The 13,558-nt window shown below is 48.1% G+C and overlaps 1 protein-coding gene across 1 annotated transcript in view; it reads right to left on the reverse strand.

Annotated features, from left to right (window-relative positions):
- Nucleotides 1-399: 399 nt before the first annotated feature.
- Nucleotides 400-13,558, reverse strand: part of CCNY (cyclin Y) — a 126,665-nt gene continuing 113,506 nt past the window's right edge. The window contains exons 6-10 of the mRNA XM_060097652.1: nucleotides 11,274-11,331; nucleotides 11,062-11,181; nucleotides 5,769-5,935; nucleotides 2,358-2,520; nucleotides 400-1,692 (exon numbers count right to left, since the gene is read on the reverse strand). Of these exons, the coding sequence (XP_059953635.1) occupies nucleotides 1,576-1,692; nucleotides 2,358-2,520; nucleotides 5,769-5,935; nucleotides 11,062-11,181; nucleotides 11,274-11,331 (625 nt within the window). The 3' untranslated portion in view covers nucleotides 400-1,575. The remainder of the gene's footprint in view (nucleotides 1,693-2,357; nucleotides 2,521-5,768; nucleotides 5,936-11,061; nucleotides 11,182-11,273; nucleotides 11,332-13,558) is intronic.

Here is a 13,558-nt window from a genome sequence, read left to right on the forward strand (position 1 = left end):
GGTGTTCTTGGGATGCTGGGTGTTTCCGAGTCCCTCCCACTAAACAAAGCATGTCTCATCTGGAGCAGGCATGTCTGGGGAGCAGGTGGATGAGTTTAGGGCACAGACTAATAACGTAAGATTCCAAAATTTTCCAAGCTCACACAGGAGGAAGGTGAAACACAGATTTCTGCTGCCATTTGCCTCAAAGACCTGATGAAGGAAAAACTTAGAAACCTCTGTCATTTGTGACCCAAGAAAATGTGCAAACCCCAAAGCACTGTATGCTTCACTGACCCAGATTCTTAAGACTGACATGGTATTCTATCATTAACCCTTTAATTTTACTTGATGTAATAGATTTTTATCCAGCCCATAAGGAAATGAGGGATAGTCAGAAACGAAAAGAGATGGTCATAATTAATGACGCATAAACCTTCACAGTTTAATTTTGTATAACTTCACTAAGCACCCACAATGAAAACGCAAGTTGAGTTTTTTATTCAATCATTCTGTGAAAAATACCTCAGTAAATAGGAACATTTTGCCCTTCAATGATCTTCCACGGGAATACCCACCCCCACCCCCGTTTTTTTAAATTTTAGATTTTTAAAAAATTTTATACAAATAGACTAACTTTGATTTAAAGTAAACATATAAAAATTGAGAGGAATATTGCTTGCACAATGGACGTGGAAGTAGAGGAGGGGGGTGGGCAGGGGGAGGAAGGGCTCCCACGCGGGCCGCGGGGGAGCAGCCTCCACCAGGACGTCAGGGCAGAGAGAAACCACCGCAGGACCAGAAGGCACAAGCACCCATGTGATCTAGAATGTTCCCGGGGGGAGGAGTCGGGGGGAAGGGCTACGTTTGGTTCAGCACTACAGTCAAGTTGATTCCGCCACTGTGGAGAAAACCGGCTAAAATAAAGGTGCACAGAAACGTGAGAAGCGCTCCCCCTGGAGAGGAAGAAAGCTCAGAAGACAGCTCGCAGGAGTTGTGCAGAGAGAAACAGCCAGTACTATTTATTTGGATGTCTGTGCCATGGTGGGTACAAACTATATTCTCTGCTCTGTGGGACCAAAACAGAATAAAACAAAAATCCCCCCCCAAACCCCCGAGAAGCAGCAAGAAGGAATGCAAGAAGTCTTACGGGACATACTGATCCAGGTGGGGCGGTGAACGCGGCGCGCGACTTGAATGCACAGCCAACTTCGTCACCTACGCCGGGCTTTCCTGTCGGTTCCGGCTACTGACCAATGGTGGGGGTCTTAGGAAATGGCCAAGCCGCTTTCCACGCCTCTAGCCGACTTCCTTTCCCTTCCCTTCCTCCTCCAGGGTTAGAGTCTTTCCTCCACGAAGGAAGCGCTGTTCCGGGGCTGGGAAGGCGTGGACTGGATCCCACGGTACCGACTTCGCGTCCTCGGAGCCCTGCTGCGCGTGCGCGCGGCGCGGAGGCGCTCATCAAGGCAGCCTGGCGGAGCTATGAATTTTAAAAAAAGGAAAGGAGAAACAAAACAAAACCACCCCAAGACTGTCTTTTCTCGAACTAAAGGAGAAACTGAGGGATGGCACGGCCTCCAGCGGGGACGCCCACGGTTAGGAGATGATGGCCGGGGACCACCTGGGCAGAGTCAGATTGTCAGCACTCACTGACCGCTTCCTCGTGGGTCTTCGCAGGTCCTTGTACTTGTCCTCGCAGAGGCGGGAGATGGCCTGGGGGCAGAGGGGAGGTAATCAGGTCAGCCCGGGAGCCAGTGCCCTCGCCCTGGCCGGCCCTCGGCACCGAGGACGCTCGGGATGAAGGTGCACAGGGCCTCAGCACCTCCTCTGAAGGAGGGCTCTAACCCGTGAGCCTCCTCGTCCCCACACTTTCAGCCGTCAAAGTCGGATGGCAAGAGCTGGGTGCACGTGCAAAGCTGAGCTACACACAAGTGTAAGTAAGTCACAAGAGTCACACAGCCTAACAGTGACGGCCCTGAACCCAGGCCAAGACCACAGGGGCTGGCGCCGGCTCTAACTGGGCTGTGGAGAAAATACTTTGAAAAAATGAAAAATAAAAAAGCAGAATCAAACCTTTTCGGATTCCCAATCGGTAGGATCATCTGGTAAGTTTTTCCTTATAAAAGTGCATGCTGGGAACACTCTTTTTGTGGGTACATTTTTTTTAAAACGGGTTTTTAAAAAACTTCTTCGACTTAAAAAACAATCAATGCACATTAAGTAAAAACCGCCATTAAGGAGGTTATTAAAAATACGAGGTTGTACAAATTAGATCCAGGGCACCTCGTCCTTATTTCACGACACGCAGCATCAGGAACTGCCGTGAGCACATAGCTCAGTCGGCAGCAGTGCGCCCGCCGGGCGCCGACGCCTCTTACCTCCAGCTTGTGGGCCCGCTCCCTGCTGAGGGGCTCCAAGGGGAAGCTCAGGTTGTTGGCTTCCGCCAGAGAACGAAGATCAAAATAATACTTGGCATAAACACTGGAGGGCACGTTGATGTTGAACTGGAGCAATTCGAGGAACTGTCGCTCCAGCTCATTCCTGCAGAGAAAGCCACAAACGCACAGCTCAGCCACTGTCCCCACCTGTGGCCGCCTGGGCAGGCTGCTGGACACAGCCAAGTCCACCTGGTCCAGTGACCGGAAGGATGAGTCCTGATTAACTGGGATGATCACCAGAAAGTGCTTCAGGGCGACCCTGACACTGAGTGCGTCTGTGCACATGTGCGCACACACGCACACACGGCAGTCTCTGGCCTCACCTTTCCGTGTGAGCCATTGGCTCAAACAGGGCAGAACACGCAGTCGAGAGCTGTCAAGTGGAGTCCAGTGAGGGGGGACAGCAGCCTGGAGGACTGCCCTTCCTGGGAGGAGAGGTGAGGACGCGCTGACCGGCTTTCCTCGGGACTGCGGGAGGAGGAGCGGTCCCCCAGGCCCAGCGCACACCCATCACCTGCAGGGCACGTGAGGACCCCCTGCTGGGCCCACCCATCTGATCCGGCAGGTCTGGGTGAGCCCGAGAACGTGCATCTCTAACACTCCTGTGAGCTGCCGCTGCTGGGCCTGTCCGCCCGCTCAGAACTACTCAGCGACAGCCCCTGGTCCACAAGGGAGCCAACCAGCTGCATGAAGACGAACCAGGGCGGCCAGAATGCATCTGAAAACTTCCCCTGGCATCAGGCCTACTTCTCGGTAGTTACTGCTGGGGGAGAAGCGTCCTCAGCGACAGGTCTGTCTGGGAGCACTGCTCCAGGGCCACCTCTCCGGGCAGCACCCCGGGCTCACTTCTGTCCTTTATCACAGTCTCCCCGCCTTGTCTCCTCGGAGCCAGAAACCGTGACATCTGATGGTGCAGCCTGGCCCCAGCTCAGCACCTGACATGCGGTTGGTGCTCCATAATTCCTGTTACTGAAAGGAGCGGACCAAGCTCAGCCTGGGCGAAAGGATCCAGGGAAGGCTTCCCGGAAGTGAGAGCTAAACTGAGCCCCGGAAACGACCAGCTCCGGCGGGGAGGAGCCAGGTGGGGGCGGGCTGCTCCCGGCGGTGGGGGCGGGGCAGCCCGTCGGCTCCCGGCCAAGGGCCCCATCGCCCCATCCAGCCGTCCAAGCCTGTCTAGCGCTGCTATGACAACAGGGGCGGGAGCACCGAGGCGGCAGGGAGGCTGGGAGGTGAGCAGGGTGGCTGGTTCCCTGACGGAAGCTCCCAGGCAGATAAGAAGCGAGAAGCCTCAGCAAGTCGTTATCGAAGGCCTGAGCGCCTCGGAGGGAGGAACCAAGACTTCGCATTCAGGTCATTTAATCGGAGGGGCTGCTTCGATGCAGCTTCGAGAAAGGAGTAAAGCCCTAAATGTGTGTGTTGTGCTAAACTTTACACTTTTAATGACTTGCATTTATAGCTCCTTTAAGTGAGATTTAATAAGAGGTCATCCTGTGAAATACTGGAACCCAGATAAAATCTTAAGTGTCAAAAATACGCTAAGGCAGAAGGGCTCTCCTGGGCAACCTGGGAGCTGCCTGTGGACAGACTGCCACCCGGTGGCTAAGAGCTGCCACTGCAGATCCCATTCTCCAATGCCATCAAGTTTTTAGTATAAATGTAAGAGAGAGTCAGCTATTCCTGCCCCAAATGGTATCTAGACACCACTGCCTCTTGTTGAGGGTATAACTAGGATTAAAGTCAAGAGGAATCTTGTTCTGAACAAGATGGCAGTTTCCCAGGGTTCCTTAGGGAAAAAACAGCCTGAATACTGAGTGTTTTCTTGAACGGAATGTTTAAGTTTGGGGGGAAATAAAGATTTTAGAGCTTCTGTGTTTTCCAACTAAGGCAAGATTTAGAAAATAAAAGTAATTCCCCAAATCTGAATTTCCAAACGGCAGAAGTACATCCTCCAGGGACATCTGACAGCTTTATGTGATAAATCATCAAAAAACTAACAGTGATGCAGAGAGAACGGGCTTGATGGATTTACTGCCCCGAAGGGGATAATTATAAGGAAATAGTTCTGATGTAAAAGTTTATAATAAATAAATTCAAGTCAATAAACAAAAAAATATTTAAGAAATATTTGTTATGTTAGATCAACACTGTAAAGAAACCCAACTGAACTGATGCCATTTAGCAACTTGCAAATGGGGTTCTAAAATGGAGTGAAGAGAGTTGTTTTCATAACCTAATGGCCTGTCGGCTTTTGTAGAAAAATGGGCTCACTTTTAAGACCAGCCACCAAGCAGCAATCCCATTTCTGGGCATAGATGCCAAAGAACGGAGAGCAGGGCCTCAGGGAGGTATCTGCACACCCGTGTTCATATTCACGACAGTGTTATTCACAGCGGCTGAAAGGTGGAAGCAACCTACTTACGGTCTGGATCACAATTATCTTAGTAACTGTTTTCACCTTGAAATATAATCAAGAATTTTTAAAAAATATGCTCATTTTTCTTGCTGTCAAAAACTTCATATTTGTCTTACTTCTTATGATAAAGAATGACATGTAGGAAGGAGTCATACAGGTCTGCAGCAGGAAAAGGCTCTGGCAAAAGACCCAAAACACAAACAGGAGCTCCCAGGGCAGCACAAAAATGGGGTGCCCAGCGAACCAGCAACCGGAAGAAGGGGGGCAGGGTGGGGAGGAGCCCGCACTGGTCACTGGGTCCAGGGACTTGGATGTTAACTGGGACACAGTAGAACCTGCTCCAGCTCAGAGCTTCCTCAAGGAAGCCAAGGAAGACGAGAAAAATATTAGCAAGAATCATGTCAGAAATGCCTGTAAACCGTAAGGAACTGTAAGAAATTCATCCTGATTGAGTGTTTCCAAAACAGCTCATTGCTCCTGAGAGGTTCTGACCCCACTTCCTGTACGCCCAGCCCCTGGGACCCCAGCCCCCGGGCTGCAGCTAAGTGTGAGCTCAGGATGGTGCCCTGAGAGAGAACACACAGCCCGACCAGGACAGCACAGGGGGGACCTCGAGGACAGAACGCTCATTTAAAGCAACTGAACTTGCAAAACGTGACAAAAGCAGTAAGTCTTCTCTCTGAAACTGAACAGAAACAGGTAACATTTTAGCCCATCTGCTGCCTGTCATCAGTCCAGTGGATACAGAGCTGGGATGAGCCCCACTGCAGACAGGGAGCAGGAAGGTAAAGGAAGGTTCGCCTAGAATAAGGGTTTCAGCAACCGTGTCGTTGCTCGGCCAGCCCACAACAGACGTGCAATCACATCCACTCATAACCACACTGAGCAGGTCCACAAAGGGGCGGCTTTCCTCCACAGACACCCCCGCCCACACTCACATGTCCTCCACCGTGATGTCCTTCAGGATCTGGCAGTAGTCCACGTTCCACACGGCCTGGTCGTCCCATACCTTGGAGGCCAGCAGGATGGCCCCCAGAACAATCCGCTTCCAGTTGGCCGGACAGATGTCAATCTCTGCATACGTTAGAAGCCTTTCGAGGTACACCTGGAAGACACGAGCATGCCAGCGCCTGGTGACCTGCCTTGTTACTGCTCCACACCCGCCAACACACACAAACCAACTCCCAGCTGTTCACTGCACTCCCCCAGCTCAGCTTTAAACAGGCGCTGACAGCCTGATCAGACGTATTTTAAAAAGTCAAAGGGCTCAACGAGTCTGAGGCAAAATGGGCTGAGAGGCACACTCCGTAACTGGATGTGTGGATGAGGCCAGACCTTAAGGCTTCGGGGCAGTAAAGTGTTCTAGGAGCTGCGGGTTAATTTCTCACTCTACCAACTATGACATCAACATGCATTCAACAAACCACCGGGCTTCCCTGGTAGCGCAGTGGTTAAGAATCCGCCTGCCAATGCAGGGGACACAGATTCGACCCCTGGTCCGGGAAGATCCCACATGCCGCGGAGCAACTAAGCCCATGCGCCACAACTACTGAGCCTGCGCTCTAGAACCCGCGAGCCACAACTACTGAAGCCCGCGCTCCTAGAGCCCGTGCTCCGCAACAAGAAGCCACTACAATGAGAAGCCCGCGCACCGCAACAAAGAGTAGCCCCCGCTCGCCGCAACTAGAGAAAGCCTGCATGAAGCAACAAAGACCCAACGCAGCCAAAAAAAAAAAAAAAAAAAAAAGTTCCGTTTAAAAAAAACCCCAAACCACCAATGTGCCAAGGAGAATAAAGGATGTGAAAGGAAGAAACCTATTTTTTTCTATCTGTAGTTGTTTCTAAATTAAACTCTTTATTTTGAGGTAATTGTAGATTTACAGGCAGTGTTGATAAACGTATTTTTTTTATTATGGTAAAATACATGTAAGATTTACCACTCAATCACTTCTGTGACATTAAGAACAGTCACAGTGTTGTGAAGTCGCCACCATCTATCTCTATTTCCAGAACTTTTTCATCTTCCCAAACTGAAACTCTGTACCTATCACAACTCCCCACTTCCCCTCCCCTGGCCCCTGGCACCCACCTTTGTACTTTCCGCCTCCATGACTGTGACTACTCTAGGTACCTTACACAGGTAGAATCGCAGTGTATTTGTCCTTTTGTGATTGGCTTCTTTCATTGAGCATAATGTTCCACGTCGTAGCATGTGTCAACATGTCCTCCCTTTTCAAGGCTGAATAATGATCCATTGTATGTATGGACCACATTTTGTTTATCTATCATCCACTGATAGACATTTGAGTGGTTTCCTCTTTCGGCTACTGTGAATAATGTTGCTGTGAACGCTGGTGTACAAGTATCCGTTTGAGTCTCTGCTTTTGATTCTTTCGGGTACACACCCAGAAGTGGAACTGCTGGATCATATCATAATCTATGTTTAATTTTTTGAAGAACCACCATACTATCTTCCACAGCAGCCGAACCATTTACATCCCCACCGGTAATGCACAAGGGTTACAATGTTTCCACATCCTCGCCAACACTTGTTGTTTTCTGTATTTTTTTAATTTAATTATCATCATTCTAATGAGTGTGAAGTGGTTTTTTTTTTATATGTATTATGTATGTATGCATGTATTTGGCTTCGCCGGATCTTAGCTGTAGTACGTGAGAGCTTCGTTGCTGCGTGAGGGACCTTCAGTTGAGGCATGCGGGCTGAGTTGCGGCATACGGGATCTAGTTCCCTGACCAGGGATCGAACCCAGACCCCCTGCATTGGGAGCATGGAGTCTTAACCACTGGACCACCAGGGAAGTCCCTGAAGTGGTATTTTTAAATGAAATAATTCCAGCTGAAGTTGTAAAATGAAACCATGTAATATAGGATTTATAAACTGCCATAATTTAGTTTGAAGACAAACATCAGAAATACCCACAAAGCCCACTGCTTAAGCTGGATCACAAGGTACGAATGCCTTTTAAAGTCCCCCTTCATAAAAATCTGTTTATTGGTATGTTTTACACTTTTCTGAACCGTGGAATGATTATTTCCATAATTTTTACAAAGGTTGATGACTAATTCTTCTCATTCTACTAAGGAGAGAATCAAAAAGATGTATGATAGGGGATTCCCTGGTGGTCCAGTGGTTAGGATTCCACACTTTCACTGCCGAGGGCGCGAGTTCAACCCCTGGTTGGGGAACTAAGATCCCACAAGCTATGTGGTGCGGCCAAAAAATAAAATAAAATAAAATAAAATAAAGTATTGCTTAAAAATAAACAAGCAGAAAACTGAGGCTGGACCTAACTCCAGATTTTTTTAAAGCAATTGTTATGAACAATCTTCATCCAGATCCCTAAGACTCTATTCCTTTATATAGACGAGCTACGTAAACCTCTCCAAGCTCCCCAATGAAATAGCTCCTCATTGACTCAGTACAAAAAGAAGGCTACTCAATTTCCTTCTTACTTACTTTACCATAGTTGATAGATATTAACAGGTAAACTAGATAATATTTAAGATAACATTTAGGAAAAAATAACGGCCATCTACCATGTCTGATATTCCACTAGGGCTAACTAGAGGAATTAGACATGAAAATACACTCCATTACTGAGGGAAGGCAGTTGTTATGTTGGGAGATAAGGCATTCATAATAAGCGCCACTTAACGGCATGTAATTTAGCAGAACTTGCCAGTAAAGCTATATTCAAGGGTCAGCTGCAATTTCTTTAGTAAACTCCCACTTGGGTATTTTAATTCTCTGCCAAGTAAAATAACAGACAATTGATTCTTTCTCAACACCATTCCCTAGACTGTTGCTAACAGGACACTCTTGCTCAATTAAATTTTCAGATTTAATTTCATAAGAAGGACCATCCTCAGGAGTCTCTAGAAAATACAGGCTAGTGAGCACTTACTGAGCTACAAAGAGCATTCAGTTGACTGTACAAAATAAAACTGTTCAAGGCACGGGGGAGGAAGAAAATGCAAACTCATGGAATCCAGGATATATGTGACCAAACTTCCGATGATGCTGGAATTTTTCCATGGATTTTAAAGAGCAGCACTGGGTCCATTCATCTTAAGACTGTCGTACCCAGAGCTTAGCCAACTGGGACCTCAACAGCACTTCCTATTTGCTAGTGTTTGAAGGAGCACAGAATGAGATATGTGGATTCGTCACTGGACACCATCTGAACAACAGCTTTTGACTTCCTTAGAAACCACTAACGTGACCTAAAAAGGGAGTCTTCGGGGTCGGAACGGATAGACTCCACAGGTCGCCTCACCATCAGAGCACCAGCCTCTGAGAGGCACTTTGGGGCTGCAGTCCAGAGGCTGAATGGCAGCCCTCACGGCCGTGCAGCAATGGCTGGACCTGCCAGGCCACTCGAGGGGCACCCAGCTGGGCTGGCATGACTGGTGCTCCCTGATACAGCCAGGAGCGAGTGGCCGAAGGTCCTGGAAGCTCCTTGCACAGGCAGGCTGCAGTCTGGTTCCTCGTGGGCAGCAGTGCAGAGCTAACTGTGGGCCTCCCCGCCTCCCCCCGGGCACGCCGCCAAGAGAAGGCCCAGGAGAAAGGCCGAGAGAGACGCAGCTCTGCCAGCTCTAGACCGGACCTGTTGTGAACGGCTGCTTCTACCTCTAGAGACTGGAGAGAGGGCAGGATCATCACACATGGGGCTTGCTCAGAGCTCGCAGCTGTCTGCCCTCTGCCCACAGGCCCCAGGCTGACTCGGCCAACCAAGCAGGCCCCAGAGAATCGGTCTGCACAGCTGGGCCTGCTGTGTGGGCCCCGAAGCTGCTCACCTTTAGGCTGTAGCCAGCAAGACCACCATATATGTATGCTAATCCCCTGCTAAGCCACCAGCTGATGTCACAGGACAAGAGGAGATTTCAGCAGTTCCAATGACTGACAAATACACACCACTCTCATAGTACTCCCAAGACAAAACTAGCCACCCCTCCCAGCCACCCTCGGAGACAGGGAAACACACTTTACATGTTCTCCGTGTCTCTGCAGAAATGGTGTCCTCCACAGGACACTAACCTTCGCCTTCAGGCTAATAAATCCAAACTCTAAGGCACTGTGGGGCACGGTCAGGTCACAGTTTCCTTAGGAATGGAAGGTAAAAAACCCCACCACATTCCATCTGCAGGAGCTTCAAAATAAATCTTTCATCGTGGTGTGGATTTTAGTACTAATCTTACCCACGGTGTCATCGGATATTCTCACCCTTCCCTCCCCTTTATCACAATCTCCTTTCATTAAAATATCAACCCTGCTGCCCAAGGTGTGTTTTGTTAAGGACGTGCCATCCTTTGGAGGAACAAAGCTGAGCAATACATATGCTTCTCGATCATGACCTAAGGACCTATCATCACTCCAGATCACCTGAGGAAGACTTGTTGAATGTCTGTTAACCTATCAGGCGGCAAGTTCCATGAGAGAAGAAATGAACAAACAAACAGGTTACTGTCCAATCAGCCGAGAGTACAGGGCTCTTAGTGTGGCAGAGACACAAAGGGTCCTGTACACTTTCTCTCACACACCAGTCTCTTCTCAGGAACTGCAGGGATGACTTTCTGGTCCCTCGGGGCAGCCCGTGCACTGGCAGAGCTGACTTCTTATCTGACTTGCACACAATGTCAGTGATGAAAGGTCAGTGACAATGGGCTACACTGTCAAATCTATTTCCCAAACGAGATCTGACCTAAAGAGTCCGTCCCTAAGGTTTTCAGAGTCTAAGTAAGGTTACAGATTTTTATCTCGAGTCTTAAAGTGCAGATTTATGTCCAGGCTGTCTCTGAGTATCTTACAGACACATATTTACATGAAAATCACAAAAGAGAAGGCAGCGACTACAGCAGTCCTTCCGTTGTATGAATTTATCACATCTGATCCATGGTATTAAACCTCTGCAGGGAACCAACACCAGAAACCTGGACATCAATGAGGAGGCCCTGGTCCTCCTCAGGCCGTTGGGCCCCGTGCTTCACTTACCTGCACGCAGCATTTCAGCTTTCCTGATTCTGAGTGCAATCTGACAGTGGGCTTTAGGTGGGCACTGTGGAGCAGACCACGCGCCCTCTTTTAGGAGATCCCGTCGCTACCCTCTCAGATAAAAGACAACCCTGAAGTGGTGCTGTGCTTCCCAGGTCCATGACGGACATTCCTGCCTGCACCCCACTCCACGACCGCGTCACCCTGTGGGCACTCACCAGGGTGACAATGGCACATTCCGCAGTCAGCTGAGCAGCATTGAACAGTGTCCGAACAAACCGGTAAATCTGCTTCTGCTCTGGGTTGTGTTTGTCATAATCTGGTGGCAATTCGGATTTCTGGGAAAGGAGAGATTCTCAATGACTGGCCGCCCAACAAGAATAACAGAGACACGACTGGACAACACCCTGAGACCCCGGGGGAGGGTTACCGAAAGAGGGTGAAGGTTCTCATCGAAAATATCCAAGAGCATCCTTCCATCTGGGTCCCTGGTTTGGGGGGGTGGGCGGGGGGGAGAAATAACAGAAAACAGAGTTTACCTTCTGCAAGAATGAGTGCCAGGCAAAAGGAAACAAAAATATATTTTGATTCAGCTGTTACGTCAAGAAACAGAGGCACTGCTGACTGTTAGGAGATGCTACTGATTATCCGTGAATTATAATTTGTTTTTCTTGGGGACAATACTTAATCATTTTTGAATAGTCCAAGAAATAAAGGTTATGAATCACATTTAGTTTAATTAACTTCAGTGAAAATCTAGATGTTCATTTCCTGAGTTTTCAAACGAACCAAATCTAAATTTCTTTAACCTCTTGTTTCTGAGCAAAGGCTCACAGATCTGTTTAAACCATCCTTACGTTGTGGTGGACAAGAAAGAAGTCTGAGGGTAAGAGTGAACACTCATAGTGTGTCCTGGAGATTAGTTTGAAAGTTTCACAGCATGCAACTTAACCACTTCGCTGATGAGGAGTTTCATGATTATATATTGAAAAACAAGAGGGGACACGTAGCCAAGTGTAACTGGTTGTTACCAAGCCGGTAACTGCACAGACCCATTTGAAGTGGCAGCGCTCACTGTGAGCTCAGCGGGGCCGCTGGGCTCTGGGGGGTCGTCCACACTCCACCAGTGATGGCTCTACCTCCATCTGTTTTATGTCATTTGAGTTTTGTCTAAAATTTTTTCTTTAAAACCCAAATTTGGAAACCACTGCTTTGGTTAACAGCACACAATTTTCCACCGTCAACTAGGCTTGCAAATATCAGAAGGCTGCAGATCTGTCCCTGACACGCACGCCCCGTGGCAAACACTACAGTTTCTGTTCTATGAACTTACTGTCTGCATCAAAATAAAAGCAAAAGAAAGAGCTTGGCAGGACAGCTCAATTTTCATCCCTGTCTTTGCACAGCAGGAACTGTTTTTTTAAAGCTCTGGGCATTCATACCTGTGCTGCTTTTCACTAGCCTGCAGGACAGACAGCAAAGATTTAGACGAACCCGAATAAAAGCAAGGCTCAAGCAGTCAGGACTGGAGAGTGGGGTCTGAAAACATAAAGTGCACCTGGCGCTGAGGAATCGCGATCCCTCTCCTGCCAACCGCCTCTGCCAGGTTCTCGAGAAGGAAGGTGAGGGATGCCCCCAACTCCTCAGGCTCTTCAGCCCTGTTCAATTCTCCTGAGGAGTGAGAGCCCCTGAAACACCATTCAGCACTCTCGCGAAACTTTCACCACAAGTAATTTTAAAAATCAAAATGTAGGTTCAGAAATATAAATAAGGATTCAGAATTTAAGCTAAAATGACTCCTCTGAGAAGTGGATTTTGCTTTCACTTCCATTAAAAGCTATGAATCTCAGCACTGTCTCTATCAAAGCTAAGGGATCCATCACCAGCCCCTGAGGCTGGGTCAGTATGACTTATCAAAGAGGGAGTCTGCAGACACTTCCTCTCAAGACACTTTCAGGCTACAATCTGTAAATTAATCATGCTTGTTTTCACAGGCTGACTTTTCTGTTGGACTCTCTCCACTTCCTCTCAGCCCAATGTATCACCATTAACCCAGCAGAGCGTATCATTGAGTCTCAGTGGTATATTGCTTGGGTTCAATTCCCAATTCCCCACTTTACTAGCTGTGTAATCTCAGGCAAATTATTTAAAAATCTCTCTATGCCTCAGTTTCTTTATCTGTAAAATAGAGATAATGTCAGAATCACCTCCTGGAGCTGTTATAAAAAATTAAATGAGATAAGGCATGCAAAGAGCTGACCAGGGCGGCCAGAGTAAGCGTTTAATGGAGTTGGGTCTTATTATTAATAGCTACAGCTACAGATTAGCTTTGAGGCCCACAGAGTCTAAGAACTGAGAAACTGGAGACGCTAATGCGAAACTGTTTTGAGAACACATCTGAGTTTCACCAATGGCATTACATTGCTAGTTAAGATCTAAGTGTTAAAAAAGTGTGAACTACTATCATAGAAATAAGCAACAAGACAGATCTACACTCTCACTAAGTTAGTCTGGTCGAGGTTCGAAGTTCCAGTATCCTACATTTTGTAAGTTCGTAAATCCAAACTTCTCAAGCACCATAATGAACCATGAATCACAGTTACACTACAGAGAAAGGTCATTACAGAGAATACCTTTCCAGGTATTTGCTTCCAATGGCTGTGTTTTCCCATAACCTGTCCATCACAAGCTCTGTCATCTACCCTCCACGTCACT

The sequence above is a fragment of the Mesoplodon densirostris genome, chromosome 4 (assembly GCF_025265405.1).
Source record: "Mesoplodon densirostris isolate mMesDen1 chromosome 4, mMesDen1 primary haplotype, whole genome shotgun sequence".
In the NCBI taxonomy this organism is placed as follows: domain Eukaryota; kingdom Metazoa; phylum Chordata; class Mammalia; order Artiodactyla; family Ziphiidae; genus Mesoplodon; species Mesoplodon densirostris.